Genomic DNA, 14,272 nt, shown 5'->3' on the forward strand with positions numbered 1-14,272 from the left:
TCATAATGTTTTCACAGTTTATTGCAGATTTAAAAACACAATGTACAAAATATGTGTAAAGAATTTCAACCAAGAAACAAGTAAGTGCATAGAATCATTTATGTTGGAAAAGACCCTTAAGATCATTGAGTCCAACCATTAACCTAGCACTACCCAGTCCAATACTAAACCACATCCCTAAGCACCACATGTACACATCTTTTAAACACCTCCAGCAATGGTGATTCCACCACTTCCCTGGGCAGCCTGTTCCAGCGCTCATATTCAGCCAGCTGTCTATCAATCTGTATCTTTCATTAAATATTTTATTCATTAATAAAAAATACTTTGATGTCCATGGTCTGCTAAAGGAGATAGCCTTACAGTGCAGAAGTGTTAACTGTGTTGTGTCTCTGCACTGTTGTTCTGGGTAGCACATGGCAGTGAAGCCCTGACCAGGTCAGCAAGAGTTCTTGGTTTAACCCCAGGACTGCAAAGTCAAGAATGCCTAAGGCAGGGAAACCCAAGTTATTTTGCTGACACTGACAGTGTATTTCACCAGTCTGCACCAGAGCGAAAACTTTTCTGAAACAAAGGTGATTAATTTAGGTGCTGCACTACAAAGCATGGTTACAGCTCTGCTGGTCTCAAGACGGCTTGGCCTTGTGGTGCACTGGGGAGGTGTTTTAAATCTGCAGCTTGGTTTGGCTTCAGTTTGGGAAGCTCTTCTGCATGCCAAAAGTCTACTATCTCAGGAAGTTTGCTGGGCAACCCTAGGTTAGCATGTAATTTTTTATTAAGCCATATATTTTGTACATGTATTTCACTTAACCATGCTAAAACAAGTTCGACTTCTACCTTGAAACTATGGATTGGGTAATAAAGATAATTGTTTCTTTTGACACCCCAGAGCCTGTTCAACGTCAGGGAGTTATCCCAAGGTTCTGCAAAGCTGGGCCAACCTGGTCGAGGGTGTCCCTGCCTGCCTGCAGAGACAGCAGTCAAGGCTAGTGCAGGCAGCCCATCACACATGGATGGGGCTGGGCGCTAAAACTGCTCACCTCTTCGCCCAGGTGTTAAGGGGAGGAAAATTAAATCCATAGAAACTTACAATAGTCTCAAATAATGACTCAATATCCCAGCAGACAGCACCCTCCTTTGGATTCAGTATTCAGGTGGGATTGGCATTACATAAATCCCCGGGTGAGAGCTGGGACCTTACAAGGCTTCATACGAAGCAAAGTCTGTTCGGAGTCACTCCCGGAGCCCTGCGTGCCCGTGTTGTGCCTGGACGCGCCCGCAGACGCGCTGGGGATGCCACCCCCACCTCCGGCCGCCGCGCCGGGGGCCGCGGGGCGGGGAGCGGGGCGCGCCCAGGTGCGGCCCGGGCTCGGGCGGGCGGAGCCGCTGCCGACACCGCCTGCGCCGCTGCGGAGCCCGCGGACGAGGCGCCCCGCAGCCATGGGGCAGGGAGAGGCGCTGCCCGCCCGGCCGGCCTGCCGCACGGGTCAGTGTCTGATCGGGAGCGCTGAGGGGAGGGGGGTGCGCGGGGCTGCGGGAGGGCGCGCTGGGGACGCTGGGTGCTGCGGGTGGAGATGGGGACGCGGTACCTCGGGAGCGCCTGCATACGTCATGCATACATAAGACAGCTCCGTCATGACGTCACTGTTGTTGTCTTTACTGTGAGGGTGCTGAGGCGCTGGCACAGGGTGCCCAGAGAAGCTGTGGCTGCCCCATCCCTGGCAGTGTTTAAGGCCAGGCTGTGATGGGACTGGGTCTATGGGAGATGTACCCTGCCCATGGCAGGGGGGAGGTGGAACTGAGTGGTCTAAAGGTCCTTTCCAACCCAAACAGTCCTAGGATTCTATGATTCTACGAGCATGGCACTGCTGGTGCTGGGGAGACTCCTGCACTGCTTATCCCAAGGCTGGCTCGTGCCTAGACCCTCTTCTCAGCAGCGTTTGTGCGTTTTTGTGAATGGGGGCTTGCCAGGGAACAAATCCTTACTGCTTCTCCATACACCCACTTTTGGCCCCAGTAGCCAGGCCTTGGCAAAACCGACCTTGGTATTTCCTGGGTGACAGAGAAAGTCTTTTCGTGTTCCTACCAGGTGTGAGCTGACTCCTGAGTGCAATAAAAATGGTCATATTACATGTGTAATCAAAGCAAATAGTTTTCCAAATGACTTAGGACCAATATCTTTAGTAGCAAGATAACCAAGCTGGCTCTCACTAGCAAACCACAGGGTACATTAGTCCTAGGCTTTTGCAGGACTGCAGAACAACAGCAGGTTAAACTTTCTATAAAAAACATGTGGTAGCAGGGTGGCCAAGCTGTCCGAGTCAGAGAATATTTATGTGTTTGAGAAAATAAGGTGTTTGATTCTGAAAATGAGGAATCATTTTCAGAATCATAAAAACGTTTCAGAAGTTACAACAGTGGCCAACTGAACTCAGTCTGGTTTCCTGTTGCCCTCAGCCTTGAGTCAGAGCTGGGAGTTTATTTCAGCAAGGAGGAGTTTTGCTGGCAGGTTCATGTTTGTTGACGTTGGAAGTGGGAGGTGAAACTAGCTTAGCTACAGAAACTGGGTGCTGAGCAAGCCAGGCAGTCTCAGAGATTTGTCACCTTCCTCAGTGTTTCCAGGTATCTTCAGATTGTTCACAGTGGGTAATAAGGTAACATTAATTCCCAGATCAGTCTCCTCTTCCCAGCCCTCGGGTGGTTCTTTGATCAGTGAGGTGACATACCACTTAACATGTGAGTTGAACAAAAGACACGCTTTTTAGAGCTAGAGAATGCTTCTCAGCACAATAAACAGAGATCACAACCGTTCAGAATGACTCTTCTCAGCGGGCAGACGGAACAGGTAGCAGAGCCAATGTCTCCTTGTAAATGTGAGCAAAGCCCGTATTTCATGAAGGACAGAAACATCCAGTGGCAGTCACTGAGTGACTTACTACAGATGGCATGATTAAATTTTCATTATTTGGTGGCATAATGTCTGCTGGGAAATGAAAAACTTAACAGTCAGTGAAATAAATAGTAGTAGTGTCATGTGGAAGGGAATAAGCCTCCCATTTATCTCCAGCTCAATGGAAGTACCCCATTCACAAGAAAAGGGAGAAGAGTGTTATTTTCTTCTGTGTAAAAACCCAACATACTGACTGAAAGCTGCCTAACCACCTACCACTACAGGTAGCTAAAAAAATCATACTTACCAGGAGGTTTTTGTCTTCATGCTTTCTTTTAATTAAAGGAAATAATTGTGCTGCTTCTCACATAAAGCCTGTAGTAGCTGCGTAGTGGTGGTACAACTGTCACCAGTCCAGTTTAGCATCATTATAAGGTATTGAGAGCTAAGGGATTTAATTCACTGGTAACTTCTCTGCTTTTTTGAATTGCCCTGATACGTGTTAGCTAAGAGAAACATCTATGCTTAAAGTACTTCTCTGCAATTTTCTTTTCTGATTTTATCTTTAATAATTATGTCAAAACTTAAGTATATTCAAAATTATCTTCTTCTAAGACATTGCTAATACTTTAGAATTTGAACATGCTTTCAGATACAGATGCAAATTCCATTTCTTTTACATTATCCAACTGCAGCTTCTAGTAATAACAAGATGGCAGAATACTTCTACATACAATGCAAAAGTAATTTCATGTAACTATTAAATTCTGTAAGATCTTCAGCTGCAGGATATGGATGTACCCATCTTGTGGGACCATTTTTGCAAAGTCTGGCAATACAAAACTACTCCTTTTACATAGAAACCCTCTTAGCAAATAAGGAAATGTGACTGCACAGCCTGAAATTCAAATGGTAACTTCCTTTAGTATGTTGTACAGTATGGCACAGGAAGACTGGGAGCAGATACTTGTTCTAGTTCTTTACTTGTAAACGGTGTTATCTCCCGTTGTTAAAATCAGCATTGTCAGCTGCAAAAAAAAAAAGATATGCTGTCAAATTTCATACTTGTTTTAATACTCTTGATATTTTAAGCATTTCTTCCTAAACTGCATTTGGTGAATTATCCAAGGCTGCTTATAATTGTTCAGTGAAGTCAGAATATTAAAATTTCCAAAGTTTAGGTATGAACAGACACAGAGGTGCATCCTTTTCTACCAAATCGCCATGTTTTTTTTTCAGTTGAAAGAAAGAAGCGAGTGTATTACTGGTGGTGTCACTCAGCAGGATGACTCTTTCATGTGTCATTTTAATTACAGGGGAAACATGGAAAGCAAAATTAATTGTTGATATGAATCACAATGCACTGAGCTTTTGTACTTCTGCATCAGCTGTTTCATATGTTAACAGGTCTTCACAATAAAACCTTTCTGTCCAAAAATGTTGTTCTACACTAGGTTGTCTGATCCACGCTGTTTTCACGATGCAATTTACTGTGAGAAACTGAAGCACAAGCCTAGGATAGTAAGCCCTGTTTGCAGCATTGCTGCCTGTCCCCTGCTTCCTCATGCAAGACAATGACTCCTTTTGTTCTTAGAAATGCAATACCTCTTCTTCCTTTAAAAAACATGTCTATGCTGATGGCAATGATGTCATTCCCACAGGCTGTCATTGTGTTGATGCTGGTCAGGCTTCGCTGTTTGGGAGTAGCTTCAGCCTTAGTTAAGGATCAACCAACTCTGCAGCTGTGTGGCAGGGATAGCCAGGGGGACTGTCCCTTGCAGGCTGTGGTCTTGCCCCATCCAGGAGCTCTTGAGGTTAGATGAAAATGACTGTGAGGTATGATGAAGCCTCCACCTCAAAATTTTATGAGTTGTTAAAGAAGATCTGGCTCCCATGTAGACAATGAATTACAATGAAGCACATCAGTGCCCATGTGCAGCAAGAGTTTGCTCCCTATATAGGTTTTCCTTCTCTTTTCCAAATCTCAGCTACAAATGTAAAAGCTGCAGAAGCCTGGAATAATAGCAGGCAAAGTCTGAAATAATGGATTGGCTGTATGTTTATGTTTTGAGGATGTGGTCTCTGCACAACACAAAACAACCCTTTCATCTTGAGGTTTCAGGTTAGCTTTTAAGATTTTAAGTTGAATTTTACATCAGAGATAATGTTTTATTGTTGCATTCCTTCATATTGCTCTAATTGCTTGACTGAGCCAATTCAGTGGAAATATATATAAAAAGTAATGTAGGCACCTGTTAATTAAAGAAGCAGGTAATGGCCTGGGGCAGCATTTTGTATGTTATCTATGTTTTCTGAGTTATTTGAATGGTCAGAAATGACAATGCTCAGGGAAGACATGGAAAGGAGTGAGGCAGGGCAAGGATGGGACTCCTCCAGAGCTGTACCTGGCTCATGGGTCACTTGTCCTTCTTTTTTCTCCTTCCAGGTGCTGTGCTCTCTCTTGCTTGCCATAACTCATGCCTAGCATGGTGCCAGATCATAAACGTGTCTGAATCGCGTTCTTCTCTCCTTGCCTCTATGGATGGGACTGTCAATGAAACAAACCAGAGCATTTCCATGCTTGCTGAAAGCAGATACCATCTCTATGTTGGCTTGGCTCTGGCACTAGGCTCCAGTGCTTTTAATGGTTCTAGTTTCATACTGAAGAAGAAAGGACTTTTGAAACTGGCAGACAGAGGAGTCCTCCGAGCTGGTAAGCAATGGTGTTGCCTTGCTCATGCTGGGGACACAAATGTCTCTTACAACTTGGCAAAAGCAAGGCTTGAGTCACAGGTCACATGTTTAAATCTGTTGTAGTTGAAAGCTGTCATACTTCAACAGTGATCAGAAGTCCTGGTGAAGGTGCAGTATTATTTCTCTGTGTGTGATTACAGGGACTGGGATTTCAGAACTCTATAGTTATGAGAGCAGTGGTGGGTGTTAAATCCAGTGTTATTTCCTCCCTGACTGGGGTTAGATACCAAATAGAAGTCTCCACTCATCTTATGTTTCAAAAAGCCTTTGTCTTTTTCCCATCTTATTTTTACTGCTCATTTGAGACATTTGAAAGTCTTAAGACGGTAACTAGGTTTAGGTTTTGTGGAAAGCTGTGGGGAGGATACTTAGTACAACTATTCTTTTATCAAAGTCAACAGATGAAGAGACAGAAAAAGACCTATTGAACTAATTTCAAAATTCCCTTTGTATGAATTTAAATGTATAGCATTAGCAGTTTTTCTTTTGTTTATTGTGTTTATTGTAATGTAGTTCCAGAGGATTTGGTTATTTGAAAAAACTGTTACTGAATATTCAACATACTTATATTTTATATCATAAAAGTCAGTGTGTGCAGTGTAATTTTTCTTTCCAATTTGTCTCAATTTAAAGTATAAACAGAGTCAAACTGCAGCTGACTATGTATGGGAAAGCACTTTGAAGCATTTCTTAACCTCACCAACAATCTTCATGGACATTTTACTTTTACTTGGAATTTTCCATCCATGTATATTTAGTTAAATAAAATTTTTCAGAAGCACAGCTGACTGTGTACGGGAAAGCACATTGAAGCATTTCTTAGCTCACCAACAATCCTCATGGATGTTTCACTTTAATCTGGAACTTTCCCTACATGTATATTTAGTCAGACATAATTTTTCAGAAGTCCAATTCACAAAGCAGTAAAGAGATTGATGAAAATGTCAGTGAAAATCAAAATATTCTTCATGTCACATCCAGATAACATGCTCTTTCAGTACTTTCTAGGACTAGACAGAAATGTGAAGCTGTAGTTTTGTTCATTATAATAAGGTGTTCTCTTTCTTCGAAAATGATATTATTTTTTTCACTTTTAGGCCAAGGTGGATATTCTTATTTGAAGGAATGGCTTTGGTGGGCAGGATTGCTATCAAGTATGTCACCTTCTTCCTCTCAATCTATATGTAAATGCTACATTAAGTAGATTGCTTTAAATGGATTTGTTTCCTGATTTTTCACTCCGTTCACTTTAAAGAAATGTCTGTGAAATGGCCTTTAAGACAGAAGCTGTTCTGATATCCCATCTCTCAAATCTGTGTTTGCTCTTTGGAGCAATTTACAGAATAACAACTTTCTCTTTAATATTGCATTAAAAGAGATGGGATTGAATCTGTCTAGCTCCTAAGAGTACTCAGGGGAGAAGTATTTAACTTGCTTCAGCCTGTATCATGTCCAGAGGGGGTTATGCAGATAATTTGGAAAGGAAAACTTGCATATATAGCGTAGAAAAAAGATTTTGGTTTGCATTTGCTATCATACAAAATATTTATAATATTATGTCTTTTATCCCCACTCTTCAACCTGATCCAAATGTTCTTTCTTCTGCAGTGGGATTAGGAGAAGCTGCAAACTTTGCTGCCTATGCCTTTGCACCTGCAACCTTAGTTACTCCCTTGGGTGCACTGAGTGTTCTCATAAGGTTAGTACGAACTGGAAGCAAACCTTGACAAATGAACCATTCACTGCATCAGGAAAAAAATACTGTCTTTGGCTGAAAGAGAATTTTAATAGGAAAACTGAAAAGTAATATATGAACAAAAAAATTCTTTTTGTTCCTTGGTGGAAAGATCCCTTGCTTATTTAGAACTGAATTTTCTGGGTAGAGGGAGTGAGAAGTCTTATTCCAAAGACCACTGTATGCTTTCCCAATAGCCTTCCACCTATATTATAAACTATTTCTTATCAGCATGTACCAATTATACTGCTGATGCACAGTGGTAGAAAGCTGCAGTTTATCTCTTCCTAGAGAACTGAAGCTTTCTTTAAAAGTCGTATCATGTTGCAATGGAATTTTAAAAGAAAATACAGTATTTCCCACTAAAATATTTTCAAAACCATTTCTCTTTTATAGGAGCGTAATTTCATATTAAGGTACACTTACTAAGCATTTTGGGTTTGTTTGGTCTTTTCCAAGCCCTTCTGAAAAGAAAGCAAAGAAAATTTTAGCTCTTTTAACATCAACAGTTAAAATTTGTGGTTCTTTTGAAATATGAGTGCTGTTCAAACAATCATTATTTCCTGTGTATGAAGAAACAAATGATTTCCAAGTACTTAAGCACATACATTAATATGGATAGCATAGAAACTGAAAAGACATGGATTATGCTCACAACAAATTTTCTGGGAAATAAGTTATTAGCGAAATGGAGTTATAGAATTTTAAATGTAAAATTCTATTTTTTAGGACCTGAGTATACTATATGAAATATGTGTTTAAAACCAACCTGGGCCAGGTTTTATTGTTTTGATTTGGTTTGAGTTTGTTTTTTAAAGATGCTTGCAGTAATTTAACTGCTAAAAATGCAGCCATTCTATCGTAGCAAAACCTGTGCAACTCAGTCACCTATAGATGTGCTAGGTTGTGAGGTTGTGAGAACTTTGTGTCAGTGAGCTTGCCTCCCTTGTGTGGAAAAAATGGCTTTAATTTGGTCAATGGGTTGAGAAACAGTTTGTGAGCACAGCCAGATACCATTAAACCTGTGTCTGTGCCTAAGGTTGTGCTCTAGCTGGCTAATTGTGTGCCCTGTGAGGTAGCCTCATCTGGGCCATACTACTGTCCTTAGGTTAAATCTTAAGAAGGGTGCTTTTGGAGAGCCTGATGTCAGTCCTCTTCAAAGGGGAAGATGTGCCTTCTCTGTGTTTTCAGGGGAGTCCTGGCAAGGCAGGCAGAAATAGTGCCTCGGTGGGAGAGCCTGGGGACGGATGAGGAACAGTTTCCAAAATGTGAGTGCATTGGTTCTAATGGCAAGTCAAGTGCTTTAAACCATTTTTGGAAGAAAGTAGCAGTTCCTGTTATTAGTAAGTGGGTAAGAGTGCATACCCCTGACTCAGGCAGTCAGTAATGAGAAGTTCCTTAAGCAATCTGAACCCTTTACAACCTGGAGGGGAGGCTGGATAACCCTCCTAAAACGTGACCTTCTGGGTCCTGATCAACCTTCTTGCAAAACTCCTAAAAATTTTCTTGTTTCTGGTTTCCCATATATCCAAATTCGAAAGAGGTTTTGAACTATACTCTTATGTTACACAGACAGATCTTGAATGTCTCATGTGGCTATTGGATTTGAACCTTTTATTTGTATTTTACTTAACAGTGCTATATTGTCATCCTATCTTTTGAATGAGAAGCTGAATATTCATGGAAAGCTGGGCTGTGTACTGAGCATTTTGGGGTCAACAGTCATGGTTATTCATGCACCTGAGGAGGAGGAGGTCACCTCACTAGATGAGATGGAAAGAAAGCTGCAAGATCCAGGTCTGTACACAATTTCAATGAATGCGTGCTACAGTTCATAGAGAAGTGATCAGGACGCTAAATAAATTTAGCGTGTACTTGGACGTAGTCTAGTATTTTATCTTATGTACATTACTCTTTCCTCTTTCTTACAGCATTTGTTACATTTGCTGTTCTACTAACAGTTGTTGCCCTCGTGCTGATTTTTATCGTGGCTCCAAAGAGAGGCCAAACAAATATTCTGATCTACATTTTAATTTGCTCACTCATTGGTGCCTTCTCTGTCTCATCTGTGAAAGGCCTGGGCATTGCCATTAAGCAAATGCTGGAGCAGAAGCCAGTTTATCGACATCCGTTGGTTTATATTTTGGTGGGCATCTTAGTGCTCTCAGTCAGCACCCAGATCAACTATCTCAACAAAGCATTAGATGTGTTCAATACATCTGTAGTGACACCTATTTATTACGTGTGTTTCACCACAACGGTTGTGACATGCTCCATTATCCTGTTCAAGGAGTGGAGTAGTATGGACCTGGGTGATATCATTGGAACCCTAAGTGGTTTCTGCACTATCCTCATTGGCATTTTTCTACTTCATGCTTTCAAAAATACTAACATCACCTGGAGTCAGTTGATGTCCACTGTTGGGAAAGAACCATCATTAGCACACCAAGAATATGAAACCTGTCACACCTTACTGGAGAGCATGGAAGACCCTGCTTTGGCATATGAGGAGGACAATGTTTTATTCAGTCAATGAAACTCTGAAGTGGTGTTCATCATTGAAGTATCATGAATTGCAGACTCAGCCCAACTGTGTCTACCAGAATGCTGCTCTTTTCTGCAGTACCCTGGAAAACCATCTGTAAAGCCAGTTAAGTGTGGGCTGCTCCTCTGTGTGCCCACTGTTGGTAGTAGTGAATACAAGTGTTCAGTAATTAACATGACAGAAACCTGATGGTGGTTGTATATTAGGCAATGAAAAACCTTGTCCTTTTTTTTTGGTGCAGCATCTCCTATTGGAGAATTTTAGCAGAAAAGGATGGTCTTTGTAAGCTATGTTTACAAAGTGCAAGTTTCCCATCATGATAAGAGAGAAATCTGTGCTGAAGTGACAAGCACTTTGTTATTGATAGCCTTAATATTTCAGGCTTTCTTTATATTTTTGTACTTTATTGGCAAGCAAATTTGTAGATGCTTTACACAAAGAATATTCATTGGAGATACAATACGAAGAAAACAGTGTTTAACCCTTTCAGCTTTGATTATACTATTATGCAATATTTTTTCACTTTTGATCACTTACCAATGAGTCTTGAATAGATGGCACAAAAAAAAATTATGTAATACAGTTCTTGGTAACCAGTCTCCTTAACTCGATTTTTAATGGCAAAGTTTTAGCTCTTCTACCTCAGGAATCCTGAATGGTTTGCAAATCCCTGAACACCTTTTTTTTTAAAAACTGTAACCAAGTTTCATTTTAAGAAAAAGCCAATTCATTAGAGACCTGAAAACAGTTTCTGTTGGCTTAAAAAATACTTAAGATTAAAGAATAAGCAGAAGAAAACCATAATGTGCAATTAAATATTTCCACTTTGTTTTACCCTACTTTGAGGCTTAAGAAAGGACTTCCCTTATTTACATACTTCTTCCTAACACAGCTATCTATTAATCAAAACTCATTTAAGCTTTTCAACGTTTTTTTCTCATTCTCAGCAAAACAATACTGTTATATATTCTGTTGTAAAAGCAAAATCCATTTTCCAATCCATGCCCTATTTCTAAAAATACTGGGTAAAGGAAGGGCTGTAAACAAGGGTTGAGAAACATCAAAACATCTTTTGTTTTAGTTTGGCCTTTTCATCTTTTTTAAAAATGAGTATTTACTTCTGTTAGATATTTTAGCTATTAATCCACTGTAGGCCTTGAAGATTCGTATCTTAATCACAGTATAATCTTCAGTTGTGGTCTCTGATCTTTACCTTACAAAAACCAACTTCCACAGTCCATGGTTTACTCATTACAGTACCTTCTGTTGCTACTTTGTGAGCAAGAAAGTAGTTTCATCAATCAGATGTGGGGTCATGCCGAGCTCATCAGAAAGGTAGTATTTTCAGTTCCTGGGTTTTTAAGTGTGAGTCCAAAATGTTTGCCAGAGAATGCTAGCATTTCAGCAATTAAAAACTGATTTTAATCAGCTGATGTCACTTTGCCAAGCAGAACCTCCTCATGAAGCAGCCTGTATATTCTCTAATGGTCAAAGAGTACAGTAAAAGCGGACACTTTGGATTAATAGCAAATCGTTCTGCAAAAAAAACCTCATACCTAGCTGTAAGAACAAAAGGGGTGCTGCTGATAATCTCGTCCATGTGTTTTGCAGAATTTCAGTCCTTCTTTCTGAAAGACTTTAATAAAATACCTCATTTGTTAATTATTTTTAATGCCACATTACAAACTACAAAAAACTGGAAAATAACACCATGGATAGTAGCTTTAAGTTAAACTCCGAGTTGCTTTTTTGTTTTCTCACTTGTCTAGGTTTGTAGTTGACCTACCTATAGGAAGAGGTAGAAACTGTATCAATCACCCGCACCTGTTTCTAAACCCTCATTTTTACAATGAAGGGCAAATCTGAAAAATGTGACTGAAAAGCATGTCTGGTTCTTCTGCTCACAGTACCTTATAAAATATTGGAGGTGATCTTGCTGATGTAGAGAGAAGACCAGGGTATGTCATTAGGCAAAGGGTATTAAGGTTATCAGCTGCGATTACCTAATTTGAGAAGTACATTCAACAGTGCAGGAGGTGGCAGCAGTGTTACCCCAGCAATAGAGACATTTTCACAACAAAGGTACATGCCTTGAAAGCATAATGACAATGTATACAGCTTTATTTCAGCTTCCCAGGGGATAAGACTTGCAGCAATTCTTTACTGATAAAATGCATGTGTTAAAAAGGCTTCAAAGAAAAAAAAAATCTAAATGGGGTTTCGTTACTTCTTCATTAATGTAGAGGATATTTTGGCTGTATTGGACAGATTCAAACTACAAAATCTTTATATTTAAAAACAGGTAACACAAATAATAAAAACAGTAAAGATGGGGTTTTCCTTTCAATTTGCCTTCTAACAAAAATTTGCATTACTTTTGACTGTGAAATTCTCATGTCATTTAAAGAATAAGTGAACAAAATAGTGATTGACCCTGAAAAGAGAAATTGTTTGGCATAGGTCATGGTGCCTTTATTTGCTTATACAGTCATCACTATGGTGTGGCAGAATGGGTTATTTGTACAAAAAAAGCAACGAGTCCAATTCTTGAATGGATGTGCGTTGGCATTTTTTTAAGGTATGTAGTAATTCTTTGAGAAGAGTCTGTCCTTTTTTATGCCAGGTCTGGACTCCTTTTATAACAATTCCTGGCAGTCAATTACCTCGTACCAAGCAGAATTTCTGTATTTTCTATTGGTCCTGTATATCTTCTTTTATACATAAATAAAATTAACTAGAAATATAGTTCTTTTCTTGCGATGTCAGAAAACCAAGCTAATGCTTATTTTTCATGGTGTACAGGAAGTCTGTCATGTTAAAAAGTAAATTATTAATTATTGTTTTGTATAAAAAATTTCCTATAAGAGATTTTACTTTTGAAAAGGTTTACATTTAGTTATTAATTTGGAATAACTTTAATTCTTAGTGAAATTATGCTACTGTTTCTCTTGTAATAAATTATTCATGGATTACATACTAAAATGACTTGTGTTTTTAAAACAAGGAATAAAAAGGAGTGTAGTTCGTATTTCTGCTAAACATGTAAACATTATGTATTTGACAGATCCAGAGAGAATAGTCTTTATTTTAGCAACTGGTCCTATGCACATGTAAGTGGATTCTAGAGGAAGGTCTGGCTGATGTCATAGAATCACTGAATGGTTTGGGTTGGAAAGGACCTTAAGATCATCCAGTTCCAACCCCCTGCCATGGGCAGGGACACCTTCCACTAGACCAGGTTCCTCAAAGGCCCATCCAACCTGGCCTTGGGCACTGCCAAGCATGGAGCAACCACAGCTTCTCTGGGTAACCTATGCCAGTGTCTCACCACCCTCACAGTAAAGAACTTCTTCCTTATATCTAACCTGAACCTACCTCTTTCAGTTTAAAGCCCTTCCCCCTTGTCCTGTCCTTACCTGCACCTTATAGCGTGTCAGGGCCTCCCTAGTTGTGAAATCTGGGGAGAGCGAAAGTTTGTCTGAAAACCAAATAGCACTGGAAACAAATGGCACCAGACCTGTACACACAGGTAACTGGCTTGAATTGCCCATCATGTGTGCTTTTGACCAGAGAAGTCCTTTCACTTTCTGAAAATACATTCCAGGTTGCCAACAGTGTGGTTTTGGTTTTTGTTTTTTCTTGTTTGTTTTTTTTTTTCATAGAAAAGAGATACATCCTAAGCAGCTGGCACACAGAAACTGGGAATTATGTCTTTTTTCCACCCATCCACAATACTGACTTGCTGCAAGTGTTGTGATGTTTGATCAGGAACCGTCACCTGCATTTTACAAATGTTAGTCATGCATGCAGCCTTTGGCCAGACATTCCCCATATGGAGGTATTACAGTGTCTCCTTCAACCCTTTACTGCTCTTCCAGGTCTCTCTTTTATCACACAAAAGGGTATTTTTAAACAGGTAACAAACATCCATTTGCCCATACGTACCTCTTTATGGTCAGCAACATGGGTGGCATTCACTGTTCACTTGTATAAGTACTTATGGTTTTGTCTGTTTTGAGTATGGTTAGCGTTTGAGTTAAGAGCAGAGATACTGTGAGGACTAAGGTGGCCTACTTAGTCTTTAGCTATGGGTGTAGCTGTTCTGGTAAGTAAATACTGTGTAGATACCTGACCTTTGCTCTGTAGACCTTTCTTGGTGCTGATTAAGCAGGTTAAGCACTGGTTTCACTGACTCAAGCATGTTCCAGTGATTTTTTGTTCATTTATGATCATCCTGATGATAGCAGCTGTTAAATTTATCTGTGTCACAGTGTTAATAACAGACTACTTAAAATTTTCCCAAAGCAGCCTACAGAAAGATTATATTGAGAAGCTGAAACCTGACAAG

The 14,272-nt window shown here is 40.1% G+C and overlaps 1 protein-coding gene across 1 annotated transcript; it reads left to right on the forward strand.

Annotated features, from left to right (window-relative positions):
• The first annotated feature begins 1,397 nt into the window (after positions 1–1,397).
• NIPAL1 (NIPA like domain containing 1) lies at positions 1,398–13,115 on the forward strand. The gene is made up of 6 exons (XM_034064785.1): positions 1,398–1,486; positions 5,337–5,603; positions 6,742–6,798; positions 7,253–7,343; positions 9,016–9,176; positions 9,311–13,115. Exons 1-6 carry the CDS (start codon positions 1,441–1,443, stop codon positions 9,913–9,915), a joined length of 1,227 nt encoding a protein of 408 aa, XP_033920676.1. The 5' UTR covers positions 1,398–1,440; the 3' UTR covers positions 9,916–13,115.
• The last annotated feature ends 1,157 nt before the right edge of the window (positions 13,116–14,272 follow it).

Source organism: Melopsittacus undulatus, chromosome 7, assembly GCF_012275295.1.
Source record: "Melopsittacus undulatus isolate bMelUnd1 chromosome 7, bMelUnd1.mat.Z, whole genome shotgun sequence".
Taxonomy (NCBI): Eukaryota; Metazoa; Chordata; class Aves; order Psittaciformes; family Psittaculidae; genus Melopsittacus; species Melopsittacus undulatus.